Source organism: Cervus canadensis, chromosome 10 (genome assembly GCF_019320065.1).
Source record: "Cervus canadensis isolate Bull #8, Minnesota chromosome 10, ASM1932006v1, whole genome shotgun sequence".
NCBI classification, from domain to species: domain Eukaryota; kingdom Metazoa; phylum Chordata; class Mammalia; order Artiodactyla; family Cervidae; genus Cervus; species Cervus canadensis.
The window spans coordinates 64,944,505-64,959,358 of NC_057395.1; the positions used below are offsets into that span (position 1 = coordinate 64,944,505).

The 14,854-nt window shown below is 42.7% G+C and overlaps 1 protein-coding gene and 1 non-coding gene across 6 annotated transcripts in view; both read left to right on the forward strand.

Annotated features, from left to right (window-relative positions):
• The window catches only part of RPN2 (ribophorin II), a 49,608-nt gene that overhangs the window by 4,961 nt on the left and 29,793 nt on the right, over positions 1-14,854 (forward strand). For all 5 annotated transcript variants that reach the window (XM_043479160.1, XM_043479158.1, XM_043479161.1 and 2 more), the window contains exons 3-6: positions 7,782-7,877; positions 8,423-8,598; positions 13,302-13,377; positions 14,377-14,511. In XM_043479160.1, coding sequence (XP_043335095.1) covers positions 7,782-7,877; positions 8,423-8,598; positions 13,302-13,377; positions 14,377-14,511 — 483 coding nt within the window. The remainder of the gene's footprint in view (positions 1-7,781; positions 7,878-8,422; positions 8,599-13,301; positions 13,378-14,376; positions 14,512-14,854) is intronic.
• LOC122449057 lies at positions 6,480-6,610 on the forward strand. The gene has a single exon (XR_006271875.1). It is a non-coding gene; the product is annotated as a small nucleolar RNA SNORA38 (small nucleolar RNA).

Sequence of the window (14,854 nt, forward strand, 5' to 3'; positions counted from 1 at the left end):
TGTCAGTTTCCTATAGTTATGTAACAAATTACTATGAACTTAGGGATTTAAAACAACGCTCATTTATTAATGGATAGTTCTGTAGGTCAGAAGTCCAGGCAGGCTTAGCGGGGATCTCTGCTTAGTGTCTCATAGATCCCTTTGAAGGTGTTGGCCAGGCTTGGCTCTTAACCTGGACGCTCCTCAGGTTGTTGGCAGAATCCAGTTCCTTGTGGTCGTGGATCTGAGGTCCCCATTTTATCACTGGCAAGCTAAGGGCTGCTGTCCACTCCTCACAGCCACTGCCTTTTTTCTCATCTTGCCCTGTCCCCACTTAGATCATTCATGGCATGTTGAGTCCTTCTTAACTCTTCAAATCTCTCTGACCTCCTCTTCTGCTACCAGTTGGAGAACTCTCTCTGCAATTAAAGGGCTTACCTTTTAGGTCAGGCCTACCTGGAGAATTTCTCTAAATTTTAAAGTCTGCTGATTTGGGGCTTTAATTACACCTAAAAAATTCCTTCATAGCAATTCTTAGGTTGGTGTTTAAATACATAATCAATGGATGGAAATCTGACAATGACATCTTTAGAATTCTGCCTTTCTTATACTAGCATGGAAGTGGCCCCATATTTAAATGGTTTATGACTAAAGTTTATTTTTCACTTGTACTGTAATATGGCCATCAACGGTTAGCTGGGGCTTTGTTCCATATTCTTCAGGCTAAGATTTAGCCTAATGGAGTAGTCTGTTTCTGGAGTATTGTAGAGATGTTGTTACTTCTACAGCTTCTCTTCAGAAGAGATATTTGCCACTTCTTTTTTCTTTCTCATTTCTTTGCCTAAAGCAAGTCCCATGGCCGTGCCTGGGTTCAACAGTTTAGGGCAATGTAATGTTCAGAGGACAGTGCATTTTAGGGAGTGGTAACGTGTCCAGTTAGCTGCTCAGTCCCTTTGCTAAGGCCTGTCTTAGCCTTCTCCCTGACTCTCAGATCCTTTTCATCTTTAACAGTCTCCCTCCGACTCCATCTTTTACTTATGGAACAAGCCAGGTCACTTGTCCTGGAGAATTTTCTATAGTCTGCCTTTGATTATATCCTCATGCTGTTTTTGAACATATTTTCTTACCTCTTGGATTCTTATAAACCGGTAGTTCTTGAGGCTTATTTATATTCAGGGTCAGTTCGTAGGCAGTGCTGTGTACTTCCTTTTAGTGGATGCATAATACCTGATTGTTTCATTTTTAGTTATGATAAAGTTGAATCCATAGATTCAGGTGTTGTCACGCTAGTCTCTCTCTTGTATACAGTATATAGCTAGGATTTGTTTTTTAATCTGTTCTGACAATCTCAGTCTCTTAGTTGGGGATTTAGTTCATTTATATTTTTTGTAACTGCACTGTTGGATTTAAGCCTACCATTTTGTTATTTTCTGTTTGTCTATCCATTCTTTCCTCTTCCTTTCCTTTTAGTTCGAATCTTTTTTTAAAAAAATAGTTTATCTCTTCTATTGACTTTTTGCTTTAGTTTTTTAGCAGTTGATCTAGAGATTGTAATATACATCTTTAAAAAAAAAAACACTTATTTAATTGGCTGTACTGGGTCTTGGTTGCTACGTGTGGGCTTTCTCTAGTTGTGGCGTGTGCGGGCTACTCTGGCTGTGGTGGACAGGCTTCTCACTGGGGAGGCTTCTCTTGCTGGTGAGCACAGGCTCTAGGGTACACAGGTTTCAGTAGCTGCAGCTCATGGGCTCTAGAGCTCATAGGCTCTAGGCTTAGTATTTGTGGCCCGGGCTTAGTTGTCCTGTGGCATATGGAATCTTCTGGACCAGGGTTTGAACCCATGTCCCCTGCATTGGCAGGTGGATTCTCAACCACTGGACCACCAGGGAAGTCCCTGTAATATGCATCTTAACTTATCACAGTATATTTTTAATTATTTTGCCACATCACAAATAAGGAAAGGACCTTATAACAAAATATTTCTCTTCAAACTCGCATCATTTGTCCTACTGTCATACTTTTTACTTTTTTTCAAGGATCGCAGCCTTGTGCTGTCTGGTGTCTCAACATCTCATTTTGTTCAGTTTTATAGTTTTATATGGCAGTTTAATATTTTAATCCCGTCTTGGTCAGAACAGGTAGTCCTAGTTGATGTCTTGCAGTCCATTGCAATTGGGTTTTTTTTTTTTTGATGCTCAAAATGTTCCATTTTTGCCAGTGTGCCAAAATGTTTCTGTATGTGTGTGTTTTTGTGAACTGGTAGTCTTTGAGAATTTCTGATGTCCTCAGTTTGTGTTTCCTGGCTGGAACTAGAATTAGCAATTGCTATTATCTATTGAATATCTCATATATCCAGACACACTGGACATGTTATCTTGAGTGTTTTTAATTCTCAGTTCAGTTCAGTCGCTTAGTGGTGTCTGATTGCTTGTGACCCCATGGACTGCAGCACGCCAGGCTTCCCTGTCCATCACCAACTCCTGGAGTTTATTCAAACTCATGTCCATCGAGTCGGTGATACCATCCTACCATCTCATCCTCTGTCATCCCCTTCTCCTCCCACCTTCAATCTTTCCCAGCATCAGGGTCTTTTCAGATGAGTCAGTTCTTCCCATCAGGTGGCCCAAAGTATTGGAGTTTCAGCTTTAGTATCAGTCCTTCCAATGAATATTCAGGACTGATTTCCTTTAGGATGGACTGGTCGGATCTCCTTGCAGCCCAAGGGACTCTCAAGAGTCTTCTCCAGCACCACACTTCAAAAGCATCAATTCTTTCTTCAGTGCTCAGCTTTCTTTATAGTCCAATTCTCACATCCATACATGGCTACTGGAAAAACCATAACTTTGACTAGATGGACCTTTGTTGGCAAAGTAATATCTCTGCTTTTTAATATGCTATCTAGGTTGGTCATACTTTTCTTCCAAGGAGGAAGCGTCTTTTAATTTCACGGCTGCAATCACCATCTGCAGTGATTTTGGAGCCCCCCAAAAAGTAAAATCTGTCACTTTCCACAGTTTCCCCATCTGTTTGCCATGAAGTGATGGGACCAGATGTCATGATCTTAGTTTTCTGAATGTTGAGTTTTAAGCCAGCTTCACTCTCCTGTTGTACTTTCTTCAAGAGGCTCTTTAGTTCTTCTTCACTTTCTGCCATAAGTGGTGTCATCTGCATAACTGAGGTTACTGATATTTCTCCCTGCAATATTGATTCCAGCTTGTGCTTCATCCAGCCCATCACTTCTCATGATGTACTCTGCATATAAATTATACAAGCAGAATGACACTATACAGCCTTGACGTACTCCTTTCCCTATTTGGAACCAGTCTGTTGTTCCATGTCCAGTTCTAACTGTTTCTTCCTGACCTGCATACAGAGTTCTCAAGAGGCAAGTCAGGTGGTCTGGTATTCCCATCTCTTTAAGAATTTTCCACAGTTCTTCTATATGGTCAGAAATATTTTCCTGTAATAGAGGAGAAAACACAAGTTCAGAAAGGTTAAGAAAATTGCCCTGTGTCTGCCAACCATCATCTGAATAATGGCCCCCAGGGTCAAATCCAGCTTGAAGTCTATTTCTGTAAATAAGTTTACTGGAACACAACTAGACCCATCATTTATATATTGCTTACGGCTACTTTTGCACTTTAACAGTAAAGTTGAGTAATTACTAAAGGGAGTTATCTGGCCCCCAAAGCCTGTTTATTCTCTAGCCCTTTATAGAAAATTTGCTAATCCCTGCTGTATGAGAGCTGCACCTATTCAGAAATTCAGATATCTTCCTGACAGCTATTACTTGTTCCTGCCCAGTATTTCTGTGTGTGACTGTTGAAACCAACTTTCCTCATGTTGTTGTAAACCTTGTAGGTCAAGGTACCGCCTGATAAAATTAGTTTTGCTCAAAAGAAAGTGCACAAGCAGCAGAGTCATTAGCCCAAGCTTTTGATCTTGGCTCCATCTCGGTAAAATGGGAGTTCTGATGCCTTTCTCCTGGGATCATTGAAGAGATAATGTGAAATCACGTTATGCCTAATAGGTAACAGGCCCATGAAAGGCCCTTTGATTGTTAACTATTGTTATAATTGATATTTTAAAACTTTTGCTTTTATTTATAATTTATTCATGTCAATTCAGATGGTGCTGCTGTAGATACTGTATGGACAGCCCATGGTGTCTGTAAAGGGCCTGGGAAGAGAGAGAACAGTTGGGAGGCATAGGGTGGAGCAGTCTTGACCAGCAGAGGTTTTGTATCATCAGGTATAGGAGAAAATGTGATTATTAGTTTAATTTTAAATTTTGGCGGATTTGAATGCAGATGAATGGTTTCTACCGATGGATTTCAAACATCTGTGGGACCATAGGATTCAGTCCAGGGGCCTCATGGAGAAGTGGGGTGGTCTCACTCTAACTTGAATGATACCTTTTTATAAAAAAAGATTGATTTCTATATCTTTTGGCTGCACTGGGTCTTTGTTGCTGCACGCGAGCTTGCTCTAGTTGCCGTGTGCAGGCTTCTCATTGAGTGGCTTCTCTTGTTGTGGAGCACAGGCTGTAGGCAAGTGGGCTTCCGTAGTTGTAGTTCACGGGCTCTAGAGTGCAGGTTCAGTGGTTGTGGTACACGGGCCCAGTTGCCCTGTGGCATGTAGGATCCTTCCCAGGCCAGGGATTGAACCCAAGTCCCCTGCGTTGACAGGCAGATTCCTAACCACTAGACCACCAGGGAAGCCCAGAACGCCACCTTTTAATCTGTCTCATGATTTGGAGCTACATGTGGATTTAGATTGAACTCATGCCCCTGTGGGTGTTCCCTGCTGATGTCATGAGTCCGAATGGCTGTTGGCCTGGGCTGATAGGCTAAAGCTATCCAGACAACTGCAGTGCACTGTGATTCGGGCGTAATTGTGTGATTCAGTTCAGTCGCTTAGTCGTGTCCGACTCTGCAGCTCCATGGACTACAGCACACTAGGCTTCCCTGCCCATCACCAACTCCCAGAGCTTGCTAAAACTCATGTCCATTGAGTCAGTGATGCCATCCAACCGTCTCATTCTCTGTCATCCCCGTCTCCTCCTGCCTTTAATCTTTCCCAACATCAGGGTCTTTTCAAATGAGTCAGTTGAAATACCACCATCAGGTGGCCAAAGTATTGGAGTTTCAGCTTCAGCATTAGTCCTTCCAATGAATATTCAGGACTGATTTCCTTTAGGATTGAGTGGTTTGATCTCCTTGCAATCCAAGGGACTCTCAAGAGTCTTCCCTAACACCACAGCTAATTGTGTGATTGGTGGTGGTGGTGGTGGTTTAGTCGCTAAGTCGTGTCTGACTCTTGGGACCCCACGGACTGTAGCCTGCCAGGCTTTTCTGTCCATGGAATTCTCCAGGCAAGAATACTGGAGTTGGTTGCCATTTCCTTCTCCAAATTGTATGATTAGCTGTGGCTCTTTGTTCCTAATTCAGTGGTTGGCTTCAAGATCTTGACTTCACAACCACACCACTGAGGGACCTGTGCTGCTTACCGAACCTTTCAGAATCTTTGTTTTCTCATCTGTAACATGGAAATAGTTACAGTACGCAGCTCAACGGTGATGGATGTAGGATGGTTAGCATGGTGATGGCAGGTAATATGTGTGTAATCAGTATTAGCTCTTAATAGTACTATTATGTAATAGTGGTAATTCATGTACATTGATGTTTTACTTTTTTATCTAACTGCCATCCGAATTGCTTAATGCCTACTGAACAGAAAGTGTTCCACAAATATTTGTTGAATGAATTGTAAACTTTAGCCTAATACAAATGAAAGCTCTCTAAATGTGCCTCTTAATCAGAAAATAAATGGTTTAATCACATTCTTCATTCTTCTAATCACTTATGAAACATGCTGTGGTGAGGGTGTGATGTGTACATTGTAAGCCATGGAAGGAAGGGAGTTGTATGGACGTTTAGGAGTTGGTGGATTTCCTTATTAGAGATGCACATTAAATAAACCAGTTGAGAGAGAGTTATTGCCACTTCTGTGTAGTGGGGTGTGTCCTCAGCTGTTGTTGCTTTCAGTGAGTAGGAACTCCCTCAGTTCTGTTAGATCCACTGAGTTGGTTGCTCTCATAGGTAGGTCATTAGGGGAGATTTTGGTTATTTTTCATAACAGATTCAGCAGGAAAACTGAGAGGAATGGGGTTAAATAAGTATGAGTGGAGAGCCTAGCTCTGATAACAGTGGAGTGTGGAATGAGAGTTGGTTTTAGGTGTTAACGAAGAATGAACATCTTTCATTTTGGTGTCCAGTACTGTATATGTAGGGCTTCCCAGGTGACTCCATGGTAAAGAATCTGCCTGCCAATGCAGGAGACACAGGTTCAATTCCTGGATTGGGAAGATCCCCTGGAGGAGGAAATGGCAACCCACTCCAGTATTCTTGCCTCCATATTCATGGAATTTTCCCCAAGAAGGGCCTGGCAGGCTATAGCCCATGGGGTCGAAAAGAATGGAATACTACTGAGCATACTTGACCCTCCTACAAAGGCGTGTCTGTGGTTTCCTGTCTTTAGACACGTAAGACTTGGAGGCAAAGAAATGTGGACTTGGAGAAGTCTGGGGCCAGCTTCCTTCCTGCGGGCTCAAGATCAACCATCCCACATAGGAAAAAAAGCGAAAACAAGCTACCCACATTTTGAGCTTTGAAATCAGGGACTGCTGGTAGATCTGTCTCTGCAAAGCAAGTATAGTAGGCATGATGCTGGCTTTACACAGGAACAAGTCGTTTTTATAGTACGGAGAAAGGTTGTGTAGCTCAGACTGAAACCAGGCTGCCTGGGTCTGAATTCCAGCTCCTCCTTTAAGAGCTGAGTGACCTGATGCTCCAGTTTTCTTATCTGTAAAATTCAGGTAATTGGAGGACCTAATGTATAGATCCTCTTATTAAAGGAGAAATGCTTACACAGCACTTGTCAACACTGCTTGCCACATTTTAAGTGCCCAAAAATGGTAACAATGACCATCATTGTTTGGGGCTTTGGATGTTGTTCGACTGTTAAAGCACCAGATGGCGACAAAGCACACATTAATTACCTACATTCTGCTGAAAGGATTTCTTGAATAGATTGTTTTTCTTCTTCAAATCCTTTTTAGATGTGTTGAACCTGACTTAGCTTTGGAGACATCTGAGTGAAGACATTACCATTTATTAGCTTTGTGACCTTCATGAGGTTACTTACCAGTGCTGAACCTCAGTTTCTTATTCTGTTCAATGGGGATGATAATATCTACCACAGGGTCCTCATGTTCATTAAGAGGAAGAGAATCATAAACACCCTGCATAGGTTACAGCCAGAGCAGGTGGTCAGTGGAAGTGACCACCTTTTCTCTCCTTACTTCTAGGTTCAGGAGGACTGTGTGTATATATGCTTAGTTGCTTAGTCGTGTCCAACTCTTTGTGACCTCATGCACTGTAGCCCATCAGGCTCCTCTGTTCATGGCATTCTCTAAGCAGGAATACTGGAGTGGGTTAGCCATTCCCTTCTCCAGGTGGGGGTCTTCGCAACCCAGGAATCAAACCCAGGTCTTCTGCTTTGCAAGATTCTTTACCATCTGAGCCACCAGGGAAGCCCTAGAGTTGCTCTTTCTATGAAGTTAGCATTTGGGGGTAATATAGCTTCCTGTGAAAAATATCTATTTGAAAAATGAAATCTTGTGTAGCTTGTTCTTTAAGCCATCATAGATTGCTCAGAATTTTATTTGTCATTCAAAAAAAAGGTACACTTGACCCAGTCATCGTGTGTATCACCACTTACGTTGATTTTCCCTCTGTTTAGAAAGCGTGCACCTTCATTAAATCCAACCTTGATCCCAGCAATGTGGATTCCCTTTTCTACGCCGCCCAGTCCAGCCAGGCCCTCTCAGGGTGTGAGGTGAGTCCAGCTTCTTAATGTTTGTGTTTACTTTAAACTGTCAAGTCCTTTTTTAAAGAGGGGTGGTCATGTGAGACTTTTTTTTAGCAAGGAGATGATTCCATATGGGTGGGAATTCCATTCTTGTGTTTTTTTTTTTCCTTGAAGAAATGGACTTGGTTTATATTTCCCATGTTTTCACTTTTCATGAATTTTTAAGTAACTTCTTCCTCGCGTTGTCTCTCTTCTGGGAAGTCTTGCTTTTTTTCTTACAGTCTCCCTTTAACATTTCAAAATGTTTAAAGTGAAAGATGAATGCCCCCACCAGATTTCTAGAAATCCATTTTTTTGAACATAGGAGAACCCTGTCAGTAGGCTAGTGAGCTGCCAGAATATTTTCAAAAGTGTTGTGCTGAGGTTTCCCAGATATTTATTTAATTCTGGTTTCTGAGATGTTGAAGAGAGTGATTGAGGACCGGATGGGTGATGTGACCGTGGTAGTTGCTCTGCCTGCCGCAGGCTGCCCTCACCTGTTCTAAACTCTGTGTCTGCCCATCCTCTCTTAGATCTCTATTTCAAATGAGACCAAAGACCTGCTGCTGGCAGCTGTGAGTGAAGACTCCTCGGTGGCCCAGATCTACCATGCAGTGGCAGCCCTGAGTGGCTTTGGCCTCCCCTTGGCTTCCCAGGAAGCGCTCGGTGCCCTTACCGCCCGCCTCAGCAAGGAGGAGACTGTGCTGGCGTAAGTCCGCATCTCAAGAGCTTCTCAGGCGGCTTCCCTGAGAGGCTTCATCCACTGGTTCCACGGTGTTGTCTGGGCACCTGCTGTGTTCCAGGTGCTTCGTCGGCACTACAGACAACGTAATAAGGGCCATGTCCTCCTGCAGCTCCCCAAGACATGGTCTCCCGGAGTGCTCTGGCCGAGGCAGAGCATAAGTCAGAACACAAGCATGCTGCTATAGAGAGACACGATTGCTTTTGAGGTTAGGGGCTGAAGCAAGGGATGGGGCGGCCAGAGAGCCACGTGCGTCTCGTGCTGAGGCTTGGCCAGGCCACGGTGTGATGGTGGAGACTCTGCCGTGGAGGAGGGCTCATGGAGTCCCTTAGAGGTGTGGGTGACAGCACCCAGCAGGGGAGTAGGGGCTCAGAGGGGAGAGTATCCCAGGGATCTAACCCTGCTCGTCTGCAAAGGGCTCAGGTGAAGGAGAAGCACCTGCTAGGAAGGAACACTGAGCAGCTTTCCTGTTTGTTATACATTTATTATGCATGTATTGTAACTGACTTCAGGATGTTTGCTAAACTTAAAAAGTTATAGGTGGTTTCTTTCCCCCTTTGATCCTGAAACTCTTCATTAAACACAGTATATGTATATTTCATTTTCTACCTGTCCCCCATTTAATTGCAACCCTGAGAGGGATTGGAGTACCCGGACTCCTGTTTATCGTCAGCAAGACATTTAGTGACACAATGCCCTACTGCAGAATAGTTCATTTGTCTTCCAGTACTTTGTTTGGTTTGTTTTTTGTTTTTGCTAAGAACTGAAATGTTTCTAAACTTGCAGCTTTGTTAAGAGCAGGTTCACAGTCAGTTGCCTTTCTCTCTGTCACTCTCACATCCTGCTCATTTTCGCGTGGTCAGTAATCAGTGACTTGGGGGCTGGGACTTTTCCTAGGAATGACATTTTGTTCACGCTTTGCCCAGTGCTTGGCCCTTGTGGTCCTCTGGTTTCAGGTCACAAGACTTATCACCACTGTGTCTCCTGTCATGAATTCATTGTCCGTGTGTCACTCGGATGCCACCTTATACAGAAAAATCTTTCCATTGCCCTCTGAGCAAAAGGGAAAATTTCTCTCCTCTAAACTCCAGAACAGAAAGAAGTACAAAGAAAGTACTTTTGTACAAGAAAGTACAAAGAAATCCATTTTGGGGTCTGTTAGACTTGAGTTTGAATACTAGCTCTGTTTCTTGCTGTGTGGCTTTGGGCAAGTTATTAACCTCTCTGAGCCTCATCTGTAGGTGAGATCAGTAGTCCTTACATCACAGAACAAATATCAAGGTTCAGTAAGATAGTTGTTGTGAAGAGCTTAGTGCAGTGCCTGGTCTTGGTGGGCATGGGCCGCATGGAGTTCGTGCTTGCTAGAGCAGTTCCTTCTCAGGTCCCTTTCTTAGGGAGCTGGTTACTTCCTTGATTGTATTGTAATTTTTTCTAGATTAGATTATAAGCTTTATTTGTAGTGCTCAGAGAGTCTGGTACATGGTAGGTGCCCAAGAAAGAGTTAACTTCAAAACTATACTTTTGTATTTCTATTTTCTCCTCTTGTAAAAAACTTCAGATAGGAAGATCACACACTTGGGATGCGAGAGAAATGTTCAAGTCCAGCCTCTTCTGCTTAATGTCTTTGTGACCATGAGCAGGCTGTTTAACCTCTCTAAACCTCAGTGTTTTCGTATGTTAAACAGGGAGAATGGTATCTGTCTCATAGGGTTATTGGGAAGATCAGACTGGCAGAATGCCTTATATAATATTAACTACTCAATTGCCCTGTTTTAAGAAATCTGATATAAATTAGGACTTTTCTAAATGGGCCTTCTACATTTAATTGGACTTATTCTAGGAAATGAATGTTCATAAACTTGTATGGAACAGGAAAAGGACATTTGTAAGCTTGAGTGAACAATCTAAAAAGATGCTGTTGTGGTCTGTCATAACCCAGTGTCTTTGAATCACCGACAGTATGTTAGTAAGACAAGATCTGCTTTCTTAGTGTTTGCATATAGTGCTCCAGAGGGAGAGAAGTTGCTGACTGGGGAATAAATAAAGCCAATGATAATTTTTTTCAAAAGCTAAGTGGATTAATTTCATTCTGAAAACTTCTGAGGTTGTTACCAGCTTGACGCTCACTTGTTCCGAAGAAGAGAAAAATGATATCTTAATTGAAAAGTTCTTTCTAGGCTCTCCTAGCAGTCTTTTCTGGGCTCATCATTTATTGCAGGCAGATGTGGGATTTCTATCTTGTTTGGAAATTCAGGTTTCATTTTCTCAAGTGCATTCTAACAATCATCTCAGAAGGGTCATTGAACACTTCCCTCTCCATGAATTCTGACTCCTCTGTTTTCCAGCTTGTAACCTTAATGAAAATTTTTTTTCCATGGAGGGAATCTAAATTGTTATGATTACAATGAAAGTAGACAGATTCTCTCTCTACATCCCCCAAAATACTGACTTGATAAATGGTGTTTTTACACAAAGACCTGGTCATCTCTTGAGAGTTAGAGAACCTTTCTGGGGTTGAGCAGCATCAGCTTAACCACCAGGGGTCCTCAGCTGTCTTCATTCTGCTTCTAAAAGCACCATTTCCATTCCAAGTTATCCACATTAAGAGAATAGAACCTAATAAAATATCTTACATGGACATACTTACTTGTTTGTTGTTCGATCACTAAGTCGTGCCCAACTCTTTGTGACCCCAGCACGCCAGGCTTCCCTATCCATCACTAACTCCTGGAGTTTGCTCAAACTCATGTCCATTGAGTCAGTGATGCCATCCAAACATCTCTTCCTCTGTCACCCCCTTCTCTTCCTGCCCTCAGTCTTTCTCAGCATCAGAGTCTTTCCAGTGAGTTGGCTCTTCACGTCAAGTAGCCAAAGTGTTGGAGCTTTAGCTTCAGCATCAGTCCTTCCAATGAATATTCAAGGTTGATTTCCTTTAGGATTGACTGGTTTGATTTCCTTGCATTCCCGTGGACTCTCAAGAGTCTTCTCCAGTACCCCAATTTGAAAGCATCAATTCTTTGGTGCTCAGCTCTCATATCCATATAGTAATTTTCCAGTAGTCACTGGAAAAACCATAAATTTTGACTGTGCAAACCTTTGTCAGACATACATACTACATCGCACCTTAAGAATGAAGTACTAAAAAAGAAAAAAAAAGTACTGATTGTGTTACAGTGTGGACAAGCCTTGAAAACATTATGCCTAATGAAAGAAGCTAAACACAAAAGGTCACCTTTGTATGACTCCATTTAAATGAAATAACCAGAATAGGTAAATCCATAGAGACGGAACACAGATTGCTAGGGGCCAGGGGGCAGGGAGAGAGTGGGGGATGGGAAATGGAATGAAACTGTTTAATGGATATGGGGTTTTATTAATATTTTGGACTGATGGGAATGCTTTAGGACTATATAGAAGTGGTGATTACACAACGTTGTGAAACATACTAAATGCCTCTGAATTGTTCACTTTCAAATGGCTGATTTCATGTGAATTTCACTTCAGTGAATTAAAATGTATATATACATATACAACCATGGATAACTTAACAGTTATAGCACTGTATGACCTAGTAAAATGTAAATGTTCATCAGTTGAAGATTAAGTGAGTAAATTATAGTTCATCTAAGCAATATAATACCATTGTTAATAAAGATGAAATACATTTATATGTATTCATAGAAAAGTGTGTACAGTTGATTAAAGATAAATTGGAGAGCAGTTATCTTTTAGGGATAGGCATTACAAGAAATTTAACTTTCTTTAGTAATCTATTTGAATGTTTGACAAATATGTACTTTTATAGTCAGAAATAAGTGGTAATAGAAATGGAAAAGAAAAAAAAAAGAATGGATCTGGTTTGAGAACCAGCTCTTTTATTCCTTCCACCTTATTTAATGCCTCAAGGATGAGCAGCTTTCAGGTCTCCTAGCAGGATGACGACAGCACAAGTGTTAGCTGTGTGTTTACCAAATGCTTCCTGTTTCTGTTGCATTCATCTGTTTCAGAAAAGTTGCTCCAAATTCTACCAGCAACCTGCATATGTACATTCCACAAAGTTTCTTTGGTCTTGGAGTAAGAAAAGTAGAAAGTTAACAGGTAGCTAGCCTCTGCCTGGCACAGTACCTCATATGACATGAGGATGCCCAATATACCTTGGTTGAATTGACTCCCGTTCTCTCTCAGAGTGTATCTCTTCTAGAGCTAATGAAGTCTTAGTCTGGTGTTCCCTGTGCAATGCTATTAGGAACCAAACGGAGGTTCAGAAGGGGGTTCGCTGGTGCGCCATCTCTTCTCTCTGCCTTCAGTACTTTTGTGGATCCTGTTGCCCAGATTGCCTTCTCTCTAACTGTAGTGAACTTTGTGATATAATGGTCTTTTTTTTGGCTGTACTACGTGGCTTATGGGATTTAGTTCCCCAACCAGTGATTGAACCTGGGATCCCAGTGATGAGAGCGCTGAGTCCTAACCACTAGACCACCAGGGAACTCCTTGTAATGTGATGATCTTTGTTGCCTCTTTCCCATATAGATTGTAAACCAGCTCCTTCAGGCCTGAGACTGTCTTACATTTCTAGAGAACAAGAGTGGGATATTTTTGCAGATATCCTGATACAGGAAGGGGTATGTAGAGACTTGCCATTCATTGGGGTTCTACTCTTTACATTCCAGAACAGTCCAGGCTCTGCAGACGGCCTCCTACCTGTCCCAGCAAGCTGACCTGAGAAGCATCGTGGAGGAGATTGAGGTACAAATTTGTTTTGCCAAGTGAATCTCCCAGTTCCTGTCTTTGAAACCCATTAGAAGAGTCTTGCAGATAAACATGAATCATTTGTTATGGCCAGTTGCCTTTCTTTTCATATCCATGGCAGACTTCTGTTCTTTGTATCAGGCAGTATTTCATAGGGAGTATTGGTTAGGCAAGTATAGTTACACCATCAAAGAGACAACAAACTGCTTCATCCTACTTGTGTAGGTATGGTCTCACAGTCCACAGATTTTAGAACATAACAAACCTGAAATTCAAATTTTTTTTTCTACTTAACTACTCTGTAATCTTGGGCAAATTATTTATGTCTGAACCTCAGTTTCCCTACATGGTGGTAGTTAGGAGCAAGTGGAGTTCTAAAGTGCCTAGTCCAGAATTGACATTCAGCACATGGTCACTGTGGTCCATCCTTCGCCCAGGCCCTCCCGCTGCTCAGAGCCTGCTCTTGTGGACCGCATAGTCAGTGATGACAGGCAGTCTGACAGTGTTGTCACTGGTTTGCCCCACAGGCATGTTAGCTGCCTCATCATATTCCCCAGGAGAGCAGTGTGTCTTTCTCCATCCTTTAGAGCATTGATTAAGGAGGAGAAAAGCTTAGCTCTAGGGGTTATATCCAGCGGATGGCCATCGAACCCATCCATGTCACAGTGCTTCCTGGCTACACCGCAGCCTGGCCCACTAGCCTTCTGCCCAGGGCAGTTGGCGCCTTGAGTGCCCTGATTCCTGGGCTTGGGCCTAAGTTGAGGGGGTCAGGGAAGGAGCACTCTCAGAGCCGCAGAAGATACTGTTCTCTTCAGAAGCCTGTATACTGTACTTCACTTTCCACCTAAGCACCTTTGTTGAGAAAGCTCTGAGTGACTGAAGTGGTCTGCAGACTGACATTTCCCAAAACCTTGTCTGCACTGGGGTGATGGTTTGTACATCTCATCTCCGTTGTATCCCGTGACTTCCAACTGGCCTCCGCTTTTGTCATGACAGGACCTTGTTGCTCGCCTGGATGAACTGGGAGGTGTGTATCTCCAGTTTGAAGAAGGACTGGAAACGACGGCATTGTTTGTGGCTGCCACCTACAAGCTTATGGACCATGTGGGGACGGAGCCGTCCATTAAGGAGGTGCCTGCCTACATGACAGTTCTCTGGCATGAAACTCAGAGGCATCCTTGACATTACCTCCTAATGATAGCTTTTCAGAGAGGGCTATTTAGTTAGCTTTGGGCTATCTTGGGGTTGGCATGGAAATGAGAAAGAAAAATGTGAAGCCTGTTCTTGAGAAACTGGTTGTCAGTGGGACAGGCATGGAAAGCAAATTGCAGCACTTGTTTTAAATAGAATACGGTTTTGTCACGAGATAGTGGCGCAAAGGCCAAGTGCATTATACTCTGTCTACCTCCCTTTCCTCCCCAATGCTCCTAACTGCGTGTCTTATGAATTCTTTCCACGCTGGTGGCCTGTGCAC